This window comes from Bipolaris oryzae (assembly GCF_000523455.1).
Source record: "Bipolaris oryzae ATCC 44560 unplaced genomic scaffold scaffold_289, whole genome shotgun sequence".
Taxonomy (NCBI): domain Eukaryota; kingdom Fungi; phylum Ascomycota; class Dothideomycetes; order Pleosporales; family Pleosporaceae; genus Bipolaris; species Bipolaris oryzae.
Genome location: NW_006911565.1, coordinates 4,510 through 17,741, shown reverse-complemented (window position 1 = coordinate 17,741; position 13,232 = coordinate 4,510). Strand labels below are relative to the sequence as shown.

Sequence of the window (13,232 nt, the reverse complement as noted above, 5' to 3'; positions counted from 1 at the left end):
CGGTGCAGCTTGTTTTGATTGTCGTCAAGCTACCAATCACAATTTTCGAAACACTGTCAAAGCAAATCGCTGGCAGGTTGGATAGAAGTAAACCTGGACTCCAGTGAAATCTGCTAACATCCTTTTCTCCCGATGCGCTGATTGCCCCACCCCCGATAGTGATCGCGCGAATGTTTTTTAGACTCCCAACATTCATATCCATCAAAAATGAACCTGGACCCCAGGTATCAATGATATCCTCGGGAGATGCTAGTATATCGAATCGTTCTTCTGTTACTCTGGCACTAGGCTCAGAATGAGCGAAGCTGAAAGCAAGAACGGAATCCTTGATCATATCACCCATGCAGGTAAGCTGAACTAGTTCCGCTTCGATAGATGGATAATCATGGCTAGGGGTAGAGTGCCCCGTACCGATGATTACAACGCGTTTCTGGGGTCGGTCGAGGAAAAATGGTCTAAGTGCACCAGTATGCGCCTGAATGTAGGAGAGAAATCCAAGACACAGAAATTGCACAGCCAAAGCCAGGAAGTGCATACGCTTGTCGATCCCGCTAGAGCGGTCATTTAGTATCTGCGGGCTCGTCCAGATCGAACTGAATATATCTTCAACCAGCTGCATGCAGCTGTCAAAGTCTTCTGAAGTGCCAATATTTTCATCGAGGAGGTTCTTAACCAGGGAAATCTGCTGAAGAAGGGATGCAACAAGCCCCAATTCAATACGACAAACATCCACGTACGCCTGGTATGGTGGATCATCCGTGAGGAACTTACGCAGAATGGTGAAACTACTGCAGCAGAGTCCCGCCTTTTGGGCATATCCTACAGCGTGGCAGAAATCAGCCAAGGCATTGCTAATTCGACCGATGAGCCCTGAGACCGACCTCCCGTTGGATTCACGGATTTCGTACATCGCTGTGGAGCCCTGTAGATTTTCATGGAAGCAGACTGAACCATTCCACTTAGAGCGATCTTGAGAGTGCGGGGATATACCTGCAAGTCCGCAATACTCTTGGATAACTCTAATAACATTCTCTCTTCTTTCCGTATCAGCATCAAGTGAGGCGACAGATATACACTCTGGATCATGCTGAGAAGAAGCCCACTGACCACGAAAATGGACACATCCATTCATGTGGTACTTGCGATCGATACGACAGGATCTTGTACGTTGGCGCTCAATTATGATCCACGGAGAGTTTTCCGTATCTTCTTTGAGGAGACGCGATATATCGTCTAGAGAGTACCCCATTTCCTTCAACTCACCCAACCAGGCATAAGAGTCTGCAGAAACAGCATCAAAGTTTTCGGTCACGAGCAGTTCAGCAGATTTATAGTCCTTTTTTTGCAAAGACTTGGCCAAATCTGATGGTCCAGGCTGAATGGTGTCGAGATTTCGGGTAAATTCTTGAGTTGCATGTCCCCATCTCTTCATAGTTTCTTCAGTCCGAATTGAAGGCGCAGGCAGGGAAAGGTAGATGCTTGATTTAATAAATGTGACTCGACCCGACGCATGTCCTAATGCAAGGATGTTATTTCCGGTAGCCACGCAAGTGGCTCTATACTCTGGCGGAAGCCACAGTTCTTTGGAGCCTTGGTATTCCATCCACTGCTCTCGGATAAAGACTTTAGGTGAGATTGTCTGCCATGGCGAGGATGCGGTAAAGGAGAATCCGGTATGGATCGGTCCGCGGTGAATGCGCAGAAAGGCTGCGTCGTCAGAGAACAAGAGCGTGCTAAGAGTAGCATCAACAGGATGAGCCTGCAGTACTGCGCCTGCAGCGCTTATATTTGCATCCCACAGCTTGACTGTCCCGTCGCCTGATGCCAACGCTAGCACCTCACCGTCAGGCGAGAAGGCTGTCGCGCTGGGCTTGTCTGAATGGCCCTTGAGCGTCTGCAGCAACCCTCTCGTACTGGAATCCCATAACTTGACTACCTCGTTGTATGACATCTTACCGTGTGGTACCTGGGTAGTTGGAACCTTGTCGTATGATATCGACGCTAGCACCTCGCCGTCAGGCGAGAAGGCCACTGCCCTGACAAAGGATTCATGACCATCAAGTGTCCCCAGTAACACACCCGTGCTTACCTCCCACATCTTAATTGTCCTGTCATGTGATCCCGATACCAGCACCTTGCCGTTTGGCGAGAAGGCTACTGCGCTGACGATATCTGAATGGCCTGTGAGGGTGTACACCACCGCGCCTGTGTCTACCCCCCAAAGCTTGACTGTCTTGTCCCGCGACGCTGATGCTAGCCGCTTGCTGTCTGGCGAGAAGGCTACCGCCCAAACAAGGTCCGAATGCTTCTTGAGCCTCTGCAGTACGTTACTTGTGTCCACCTCCCACAAGTCGATCGTATTGTCATTTGATATCCAATCAAATGATATTGACGCCAGTATCTTGCCGTCCGGCGAGAAGGCCACCGCTCTGACTGGGCCTGAATGACTCTCGAGTGTCTTCCACACGGACCCTTTTCTAACGTCCCACAACTTGATCATCTTGTCTCTCGACATCCTATCGCCTGATATCGACGCCAAAACCTTACCGTCTGGGGAGAAGGTCATTGCCTGGACCTCGCCTAAATTGTCCCTAGGCGTTTGAGCAACCATATCTATGCCGGCATCCCACAGCTTGACCGTCTTGTCAGCTGATGCCGACGCCAGCACCTTGCCGTCTGGCGAGAAGGCTACCGCACGGACAAAGTCTAGATGGCCCTCAAGCGTATGCAGCGCCGCACCCATACCATTCTTCCACAGTTTGACAGTCTTACTCGAGGTGAACGCTAGCGCCTTGTTGTCGGGCGAGAAGGCCAGAGCGTTATTATGGTGTGAGTAGCCCTCGATCGTCTGCTCCAGCTCACCCGTGCTTACCTTCCACAGCTTAACCGTCTTGTCCAGCGACGCTGATGCCAACATCTTGCCGTCTGGTGAAAAGGTTAATTGCATAACCCCGCCAGGATGTCCCTCGAGCTTCTGTGATTCCTCGCCTGTGGTTGCGTTCCATAACTTAACGGTCTCGTGACTAGATACCAACGCCAGCGTCTTGCCGATTGGCGACAAGGCCATTACCCTATACCAGTCGGGATCGATTGTCGTTGTCTTTATCACCACGCCCGTCGCTGTATCCAATAGTTTGACCTTGCCGTCGTAAAGATTTAGTAACGCCAACACCTTGCCGTCCGGCGAGAAGGTCATCGCCTGGACCTCGCCTAAACTGTCCCTAGGCGTTTGAGCCACCATATCTATGCCGACATCCCACAGCTTGACCGTCCAGTCATGTGATGCGCATACCAGCACCTTGCCGTCTGGCGAGAAGGCTACCGCCCAAACACTGTCTGAATGGCCCTCAAGCGTCTGCCTTAATGCACCTGTTCCTACGTCCCACAGATTGACCGTCCCGTCATGTGATGCCGATACCAGCACCTTCCCGTCTGGCGAGAAGGCCACTGCGCTGACGATACCTGAATGGCCTGTGAGGGTGTACACCACCGCGCCTGTGTCTGCCTCCCAAAGCTTGACTGTCTTGTCCCGTGACGCTGATGCTAGCCACTTCCCGTCCGGCGAGAAGGCTACTGCCCAAACACTGTCTGAATGGTCCGCAAGCGTCTGCGTTAATGTACCTGTGCCTACATCCCATAGTTTGACCGTCTTATCGTCCGATGCTGACGCCAACACCTTGCCGTCTGGCGAGAAGGTTACTTCAATGGTATCCGATGAGAGGCGCTGGAGCGTCCACCGCATCGCACCTGTACCTGTGTCCCACAGCTTGATCGTCTTATCACTTGACACCGACGCTAGCATCTTGCCGTCTGCCGAGAAAGCTACTGCGCTAATTTCACCTAAATGGCCCTTGAGCATCTTTATCTTCGTGTCTGTATCTGCGTCCCATAATGTGAGACTATCGTCATCAGCTACTAACGCCAGAGTCTTGCCCCCGGACGAGAGGGCCATTGTGTTACTTTCATAGCTCTTGACAGTCCTCACCCGCGCGCTTGTGTATTCGATCAGTGGGCTGGCCGCCTGGTCATCAGATACCAACGCCAGTGCTGTCCTATCAGACGAGAAGGTCACTGCCCTAGCCCTGTCTGAAGGATACTCAACTATTTCCAACCTTTCGCCCATCTCCACGTCCCACAGCTCGACCGTCGTATGCTGTCGTATCAATGCCAGTATCTTGCCGTCCGGCGAAAAGGCCATCTCACTGGCCCAGCCTGAATAGCCCTCGAGCGTGTGTAGCGGCTGGCCAGTCTTCACATCCCACACTCGCACCGTCTTATCGTCTGAAGCGGATGCCAGTCGATCTCCTGCTGCTGAGAAGGCCACCCTGTTGACACCGCGGGTATGGCCCTTGAGCGTGTGCAGCGGCTGGCCAGTCTTCGCATCCCACACTCGCACCGTCCCATCGTGTGAAGCGGATGCTAGTCGATCTCCTGCTGCTGAGAAGGCCACGCTAGTAACACCGCTCGTATGGCCCTCGAGCGTCTTTAGTAGAGGTCCCCAGTCTTCCTCTAGCCCACACTTCACCTGCACTTCCTTAGGCATCTCCTGTTGAAAATAACGGCGGACAATGCTTCGTTTAGGTGCAAACACTAACGCACTGTAGTATACTTGTAGCGGCGCTTCTTGGATCCCAGATCCGCTCCACATCGCGAACCTTAGCGCATCGTGCACGACGTTCGACACTGTCGTGCTTTCTGCTCCCTTATGTGATAGTTAGTGACAGCATCTCTGTCGTGCTACTCTATGACTTACATCAAGGGTCGCTTCTAGCTTCTGCAGCGCCAATATAGCTTCTAGCATCTTTTGCAGCAGGCTCATTGCCTCTAGCCAGTGCAGCAAGTGCTTCTGAAAGAAGCTGTGCACTTTACCCCCGTCTGCCAGTATATCGCTGCAAGCGTGTTCGCCTGCCTGCAGATGCTCCACCCAGTACTCGCATGCGTACGCTATCTGCGGCACACAGCTACCCTGGATGTGGCCTGTCGCCTCCTGTATTCGCATACCTGGCTTCTGTAAGCTACACATGTCTCTCCGCAGAGTGCTGTCCATTGCGTCTAGTAGGCGGTAGGTCATTCGTTTCTGCTCTTCTTCTAGTGGGCCACTAAACACCTGCTGGCGGCTGCCTGTGGTAAAGAAGTCTTTCGCAGATAGGTGGATGAAAGATACAATCCCATCGCGCACAGTCAGAAACGAGCCGCAACGGCTAGCAAGGTCAGCGACTGCTTGCACGTTGCCAAACTGGTCTCTAGGAAGGCCTGCAGCTACGGCGAGCTCTCTAAGCTGTAACGGCCGGAAAGCGAGCGTGATCGACCGAAGAATGTCCCTGCAGTACTCTGCAGTCTTTGTATCCTGCCCTGCGATCTGCCCCATCATCCGCTCGTACAGCGGATCAAGTCCTGGCGGTAGTGCCTGCAGCACCTCTCGCGTGCGGTAGAGTGGGACGCCCTCTAGCTCTTTGCACACCAGCGACACCCACAAGAAAGTGCCTTCTGCCTTGTCGCGGAGCTGCTGCTGCACTTCTGCTTGTAGCCTGGGGTTATACGCGCGTACGGTCGCTAACTGGTGCACTTTATACTGCACAAACACTGCCACCGCTTTCGACACATAGTCGGCACTAACCTCCAGGCTAACTTTAATGCCTGCCACGTCTGGCTGTAGCCGCTGCTCGATCTCTAGTGTATTGCGGCTTGTCACCAGCCATTTGACCCTTGACTGCTGTCGGAGGCTAGTGTCAGTGAAAATGCGCAGCAACTCTGGCAGACCGGACTTGCACTCGTCGAGTGCATCAATAAGCAGGTACGTCGGTGGTAGAGAGGCGTCGTTGAGGATGCTTAACAGGATGCTTCGCAGCGAGTAGATGGCATTGTGACCAATAAATAGCTGCTTGCCCGCAGTCTTGTACTCCTCATACACGTATCGCAGAAGGCCATCTCTCTGCTTAACGAGCATGTAGATGAGCCCTCGAAGGACTGACACCGCATTGTTCAGGGCGGGAACTGTGTTCTGGCAGAAGAAGAAGGACAACAAGGGCGTGGAGTTATCGCTGAGCACGGGTGCTTCTAGTAAGGCCTCATGCGACAGTTTAGGTCGCGAGAGCTCATCAATCACACCCATCGTCATCATTGTCTTGCCTTTGCCCGGGTCGCCCTTGATCCACAGCAGCCGCGCCTCGTCATGCGTCCTCCATCGCTGGAAGCTGTCATCGTCCAGTATCCAGGCGTAGCAGTCTCGGAGCAGCCTGTCCTTGTCGCCTTCGATACGCGCCCGGTCTTCCCGCGGGTCCGTCACCCGCAGGTCGCGGAGGCACTCGTCGGCGTTCGGTCCGCCCTGGTAATAGTTGTTTGTGATATTGTGGCCGTAATGGTTGGTTGAATTGCCATCTGCCTGATTCCCCGTGTACTTTGTCGTTTGATCAGCTGGGGTGTACATCGTAGGTTGCGGCCTCTGAACGGCGCGTTAGCTACGGCCGCGTTATGCCCTATACTAAGTTCTACGTAGATTTTATAAGCAGAGGTTTCTGTACGGGCTTAGTAAAGCGAATGAGGGTTGATATAACTATTTAAAGTGAAGCTCGTGGTCTATAACTTACTAGAGTTGGTGTTAAGAGCCTGGTAAGAGATGTCGCAGCAAGGCTCGCCTCGTACCATTTCATCAGCTGAATCCACACAGCCTCAGCCACGCTGCACACAGTGATAAGCAACACTAATGAGCAACAGCGGCTCCAGCCCACCCGTGATACAAAACAAGTAAAATACTTCGGAGCTGAATCGTCCTGTATATGATTACATCTTACTGGCTGGTACGCTGGCTGGAAACGAATTAGGTGACAGCCATGGCTGAAGTATTCGGCGACAAAGATAAGTGCAGCTGAGGGTCAGCTCCCTACAGAGCGTATTAAATTCATCTATTGTCTGTAAGCTGATCTTCTTCCTATCTAGGAAACACGAACCCACCCAAAGATAGTCACAAAGAATGGCTGAAACGGCAGGACTCGTGATTGGCGCTGTCAGCCTAATGGCCATCTTCACCACCTGCGTCAACTGCTTCGGATAGGTGCCACTGGACGCAAAAGTGAGCACGTGTTATAATAGATTGCTTATGAGTAAGACATCGCCAAACTTTCTTTTTCGCTGGGGTCGGTGCAGTCCACTGGTTATACAATTGGTATCCAGTGAAGGAAGCCCTAGGGAAGATTGTGGCTTGCTATAGCGCACAGCTTTATATTAGATTTATTGTGCCCGCAGGAGGCTTTTTTAGTCATAATCTTATATAAGTGCCCCCCTCGACACGTCAGCAAAGCTAGGCAAAGTCAACATACTCTTTCGATTCCCCTTCCCGCCCGCTTAAGCACAGAGCATGACAGCGGTCTTCCAGCTAAGGGTTGGTACTGTCGACCTAATAGACAAGTTTAATGCCATTATATATGCTTTTGAAAACACCAAACCCGGGAAGACAATTGAGGAAACGCTGCAGCTCGAAATATTGAAGCTGCGCCTTTGCCGCTGGTGCGACGCTATCGTCCAGTTAGCTGTTACTACGAACGAGACGCCCGAGGGTGCCGATACGGTTATATTTGGCTCATATTTGGACTTCATCCATACACTTGCACAAGGAACAGAAACGTCGCCGTCGACTGCATTGATGAATGCTTCTGGAGACAGAGATCCCGCAGACTTCTGGCTGATTCAGACATTGCAGGATGTTGCCGAGGCACATCGAGGGCTCTCTCGTCAGCCATCTTCTACCCCGGGTCGATCCAAGGGAGCAATCCCCAAGCCGGTCTTGATGATGGCCAAGGTTCAAGTTGACCAGCTGGAGGTTATTGGGCTTCAGGCGAAGCTCAGTCAATTAAGGCTCGCAGATGCGGAGGCGTTCAAGACGCATCGCCAAGTTTGTGAGCAGGACATCGGCCTTCTGAAACGGTGTGCCATGGCCGTGGACCCGGAATTTGGCAAAATGCTCCGCTTGGGCGGTGACTCGTACGCCAACATTGAAGTCCGGGACAAAGCCATTGGTCATTATGGCCACAACATTAGGTCGGGGGAAAGAGTGGAAAGTGTTGCATATAGCGGTATTACAGCTGGCGGCGAGTCCATCACCCACTTTGGGCACACGATCGGGAACTTCAAGGGGAAAACAGTGTTCGACGGTATACAAAAGACAGATAAATAGAGTACAGATATCATAGCTGTGAATATGAATTCTTCATCATGAGCATGCTCGGTGTCCCGGAACTCTGCTTTGTCTAGTCATGCTCTAATCGAGATCTTGGTTGCGACTGGGCTAACTCTCTACTTGTTAGTGTTAGTATCCATCACCAGATAAACCCTCTTATAAGAACAGAATCGACTCCTGTCGAACGTGAACAGTAAATCCAAGATTCAACAATTAGCAAGATTGGTGGTCCTAGGTAAGGCAAAAGTGATGAGCTATGAGAACCTGGAGGAGGCATGCGCGAAGTAACTATTCCATGAGTTTTGAAGCTACATACGGCGAGCGAGGACGAGGAAAACATCGGCCTTAACCACAAGAACCCTCCAATAAAAAATGGAAGCGGATGCGAGTTCGTCGGAGGGAGAGGCAGGCTCATCTTTGTCAGATGCCAAAGTTGCGAGAATAGGAGGAGTTGAACTAACAGAAGCCTTTGGTTAGCTTCGAGTGCTGCAGTGGTGAAGATGTATAAGAATCATGATATTACTTAAAATTGATAACTATAGGTTAACGTTGAATCGAAGATATTTCCTTGTCTTGCAAGTATACTGGGTAATTGTCGAAGTTCTGGTCTGGACGGTGACGACCCACACGAGGACGCTCTCACTCAACGTTGATCACCCACAAGGTCGATAATGCTGCCAATATTCCTGTCGTTTACAAATACCAGTTCCCATATTGCACTTTTGCTTTTCCCGAGGCTATGTTGCTATCATATGAGTGTCCAGGTCCGGTGTGCTGTGCTCCCCGTGCATATCGATCGCCGTATTGAGCGTCCGCTTCGCCAGTGACCGTGTTTCTGGTGAAGTTGTGGCTGCCCTGGGCTGCCAAAGCTCTCTGAACTGATGAAAGGAGCAGGCTATCAACATCTACGGCAGCGGCCTCGATCTCTGGAAGGGCAGGGTGCGATTCAATTTCCTGAACCTCTTCAACAACAAGCTCGCTTTGACGCTGTTGTGTCGCAGGAAAAAGCTGTACCAAGCTATCGACCAGCTCGACGATATCACTGATCAGCCGGTCAAAGTGTTTCTTCTCATACAAAGCCCAGGCCGTCTTCTGGCGCACAGTGCTCCGATGTTGTCGCTTCAGCGCAAGGTCGCGCATCTTGTCGTGCATTGTTCGTAGGCTGGGTTCCAAGTCGGTGTTGACGTCGTAAACCTGCAACTCGGTGGAGCCGCTCTTGGTCTTGAATCGCTGCGAGACCTTCTCTGCGTCGGCAAAGCAAGTCACGATCTCCCCCAGAATCTCCTTCACCTTCTCTGCTTCCGCAGACGTGCCCACGGAGACGCGACACTGATTGTGTGACTCGTCAACGACATCGGCCCAACGAGATAGGCGAAGCTTGGCAATATCCAGCTTCAAGAGCGCTCTTTGATAGTCCTTACCAAAATTACGCCCTAACTGGACGTATTCGAAGCAGTCAACACAGGTGGTGAAGATGGTTGTTAGGCTAACTGCGCCAATTAGAAGTCCTGCTGTTTCTGCCATTCTGTTTGAACCTTCTTTTGTCTCTCGTAATCTTTTGTATAGAGGCAGGCTTATTAGACAGACGCTCGAGGGACTGTATATACCCCGCTTGGTTGTAGGTCAGATGACGCTCAGCCGCGCTGTCTGCCTGGCTGAGGCTGTGCGGATTCAGCTGAAGACTTGGCATGGAACGAGCCCTGCTACAGCTGCCACATTACTAGCAACTATCTTTAGCTGAGTTTCTTACACCAACACTATCTAGGAGATAACGAGCTTCTCTCTAGATACTTATATTAAACCTCAGTTACTTTGCTGAGGTTGTATAGATCGAAGACCCGTGCTTACTAGACCCACATGAAACTGGTGTGTCCGTTAGCGCACGACGCGGCTGTGGTGTGGCTAGTAATGCGGCGTCTAGAGGCCGCATTCTGCGATGCACACTTTAACTGACTATACAACAACGTACATAGGCAATCGAGCGGACGGTAATTCAACCAACCACTACGGCCACAATATCACAAACAACTATTACCAGGGCGGACCGGACGCCGACGAGTGCCTCCGCGACCTGCGGGTGACGGACCCGCGGGAAGACCGGGCGCGTATCGAAGGCGACAAGGACAGGCTGCTCCGAGACTGCTATGCCTGGATACTGGACGATGACAGCTTCCAGCGATGGAGGACGCAGGACGAGTCGCGGCTGCTGTGGATCAAGGGCGACCCGGGCAAAGGCAAGACAACGATGGTGATGGGTGTGATCGCTGAGCTGTCGCGAGGATACAAGACCAGGCTGTCGTCAAGGACGATGGTAAAGGTACTCACCAAACTAAAGCTCGGCTCTCAATCATGTCTGGTGACGTACTTCTTCTGCCAGAGCACGCGGCCCGAGCTCAACAACGCGGTCTCAGTCCTCCAAGGGCTGCTCTATCTACTTATCGCACAGAAGAAAGAGCTTATACGACATGTGCAGAAGCGGTATAAGGCCGTGGGCAGACTGCTGTTTGAAGGGCCCACCGCCGTTTACGCGCTGAGGGAGGTGCTAGCGGACGTGCTTAGCGCCACCGCTCTGCCGCCAACATGCCTGCTCGTGGATGCGCTCGACGAGTGCACGTCTGGCCTGTCTGAGCTACTGCACATCATCACTGATGCCAGCCTTGGGCGGCGGTCGAGGGTCAAGTGGCTGGTAACAAGCCGCAACATACCAGAGATCGAGCGATATCTGCAGTCAGACGCAGCTGGTGTCAAGGTGAGCCTCGAGGTTAAGGCGAGCCATGTATCGAGAGCGGTGGCGGCGTTTGTCGACTACAAGGTGCAGCGACTAGCGACTGTACAGCAGTACGACGTAAGGTCACAAGCAGAGGTGCAACAGCAGCTCCGCGACAAGGCAGAAGGGACCTTCTTGTAGGTGTCGCTGGTGTGCAAAGAGCTAGAGGGCGTCCCACTGTACCGCGCACGAGAGGTGCTGCAGGCACTACCGCCAGGACTTGATCCGCTATACGAGCGGATGATGGCGCAGATCGCAGAACAGGATGCAAAGACTGTAGAGTACTGCAGGGCCATTCTTCGGTCGATCACGCTCGCTTTCCGGCCACTGCAGCTTAGAGAGCTCCATATAGCCGCGGGCCTTCCTAGAGACCAGTTCAGCAACGTACAAGCAGTCGCTGACCTTGTTGGCCGCTGTGGGTCATTCCTAACTATGCGTGAAGGCGTTGTGTCCTCCATCCATCTATCTGCTAGAGACTTCTTTACTATAGGCAGCGGCCGGCAGGTGTTTAGTGGCCCACTAGAGGAAGAGCAGAAACGAATGACCTATCGCTTACTAGACGCAATGGACAGCACTCTGCGGAGAGACATGTGTAGCTTACAGAAGCCAGGTATGCGAATACAGGAGGCGACAGGCCACATCCAGGGTAGCTGTGTGCCGCAGATAGCGTATGCTTGCGAGTACTGGATGGAGCATCTGCAGGCAGGTGGACATGCTTGCAGCAGTATGCTAGCAGACGGAGGCATAGTGCACCGCTTCTTTTAGAAGCACTTGCTACACTGGCTAGAGGCGATAAGCCTGCTAGAGAAAGTGTCAGAAGCTACATTAGCCCTGCAAAAGCTAGAACACGTTATTAATATAAGTTAAGTAGTAGCTTAATGAAGACACTAACACTGACTATTATATAAGAGGGTAGATAGAACGGCAGTATCAGATATTGTCCATGACGCACTGCGATTTGCAATATGGAGTGGATCTGGGATCCAGGAAGCGCCGCTGCAGGTGTACTATGGAGCGTTGGTATTTGCGCCAGAGCGAAGCGTAGTGCGGCATCAGTTTAAGTAGGAGATGCCTAAGGAAGTGCAGTTGAAGTGTGGGATGCGAAGACTGGCCAGCCGCTGCACACGCTCGACGGCCATACCGGCTCGGTCACCCGCGTGGCCTTCTCGATGGAGCATACATAGAAACTAATCGAGGATCAATATACTTACCTTCACCAGCACTCTCTAGGGCAATCACTCAACAGCATCCTTCTGGGCGCATCTTCGTCAAAGACCGGTGGCTGGCAGTCAACTCAGAAGACATACTTTGGCTTCCTCCAAACTATCTTTCTAGCTGTACTGCAATCCAAAGTAGGCTAGTTGCGTTTGGCCTTGGATCTGGGAGGATGATGCCCGTTAGGTTCTCTCTGTCTTACTAGCTTTTCTAGTTACTACCTCTAATGCGCTTCAACTACTTCTCGATGTCATTACTTGGTGACGTTTGAAAGAAGTGAAATAGACGTACTTTCGTAATATTTGGCCTGCCTTCTTGAGCTACTTCTTCTCAAAGAATGATATCTTTATATATAGTTATGTATAGGAAATGTTACTTTGATATATAGTTGGCCATATGTCTGTTCTCAACTATCGTTCGCAGCGAGCTAAAAGCTGTCTATCCAGTCGTAAGCCCGTCCGAATACCTTGCCTAATAGAGTAGGTGGGGCTGCGCACCCCTGTCTCCTTGTTGGCGGAAATGGTGTCACAACTGCGAGCAGGGGTGAAGCTGCAATCGCTAGCGACTGTATTCTTTCCAGTTCTCGGGCGTACTTTTTTGATAATTTGGAATAGTAGTGCTGTGATCATGAGCGTTAGATCTAATAGAAGGCTTTGAACTTACTAGAAATCAGGAAATCGCTTGCGGATGACAAGAAACGCAAGAACTTCTAGTGTGAACATGATTGCAGAAAAGGAGACTGATGCTATGAATGAGCCCAAAGAGATACCCTGGAGCTGTTGAGCTTTGGTAAATGATTTTTCAAAAGTATTATCCATCGCTTTAGCCAGATTTTCAGTTCCTACGCAGTGAGCTTTAATATGAAGTAGATAAGCTAATAGCGACAAAGACTCCTCGAGTTGATCCCTTTAAACGGCATACACTAGGAATGGCTTAGCGTAACAAGCAGGAGCTCTTCAAAGTGTCGTGCTTGTTACGCTAGACTAGAAAGGGCTTCTCTACGTAGTTACCATATTTTGAGGGGCAAACATTTGTCTCTGAACGATATGCTCTGGAAAAGGACTAGCGTAACAAGCA

General features: G+C 51.5%; 5 protein-coding genes across 5 annotated transcripts; 2 read left to right on the top strand and 3 right to left on the bottom strand.

Moving 5' to 3' along the window:
- Positions 1–295: 295 nt before the first annotated feature.
- On the bottom strand, positions 296–1,285 carry COCMIDRAFT_62454 (uncharacterized protein; the record flags this gene model as incomplete). The annotated part of the gene is made up of 1 exon (XM_007695269.1): positions 296–1,285. A coding segment is annotated over one exon (990 nt), but the record flags the coding sequence as incomplete, so codon positions are not given.
- Positions 1,286–1,477: 192 nt separating this feature from the next.
- COCMIDRAFT_109863 (uncharacterized protein) lies at positions 1,478–6,427 on the bottom strand (the record flags this gene model as incomplete). The annotated part of the gene is made up of 5 exons (XM_007695268.1): positions 1,478–1,606; positions 1,838–2,260; positions 3,299–3,649; positions 4,271–4,698; positions 4,750–6,427. Coding segments are annotated over 5 exons (3,009 nt in total), but the record flags the coding sequence as incomplete, so codon positions are not given.
- Positions 6,428–7,354: 927 nt separating this feature from the next.
- On the top strand, positions 7,355–8,170 carry COCMIDRAFT_10014 (uncharacterized protein; the record flags this gene model as incomplete). The annotated part of the gene is made up of 1 exon (XM_007695267.1): positions 7,355–8,170. One exon carries the CDS (start codon positions 7,355–7,357, stop codon positions 8,168–8,170), a length of 816 nt encoding a protein of 271 aa, XP_007693457.1.
- Positions 8,171–9,016: 846 nt separating this feature from the next.
- On the bottom strand, positions 9,017–9,697 carry COCMIDRAFT_67068 (uncharacterized protein; the record flags this gene model as incomplete). Its single annotated transcript, XM_007695266.1, has 1 exon — positions 9,017–9,697. A coding segment is annotated over one exon (681 nt), but the record flags the coding sequence as incomplete, so codon positions are not given.
- A 333-nt stretch (positions 9,698–10,030) lies between these two features.
- On the top strand, positions 10,031–11,705 carry COCMIDRAFT_30959 (uncharacterized protein; the record flags this gene model as incomplete). The annotated part of the gene is made up of 4 exons (XM_007695265.1): positions 10,031–10,039; positions 10,147–10,161; positions 10,212–11,018; positions 11,082–11,705. 4 exons carry the CDS (start codon positions 10,031–10,033, stop codon positions 11,703–11,705), a joined length of 1,455 nt encoding a protein of 484 aa, XP_007693455.1.
- Positions 11,706–13,232: the final 1,527 nt, after the last annotated feature.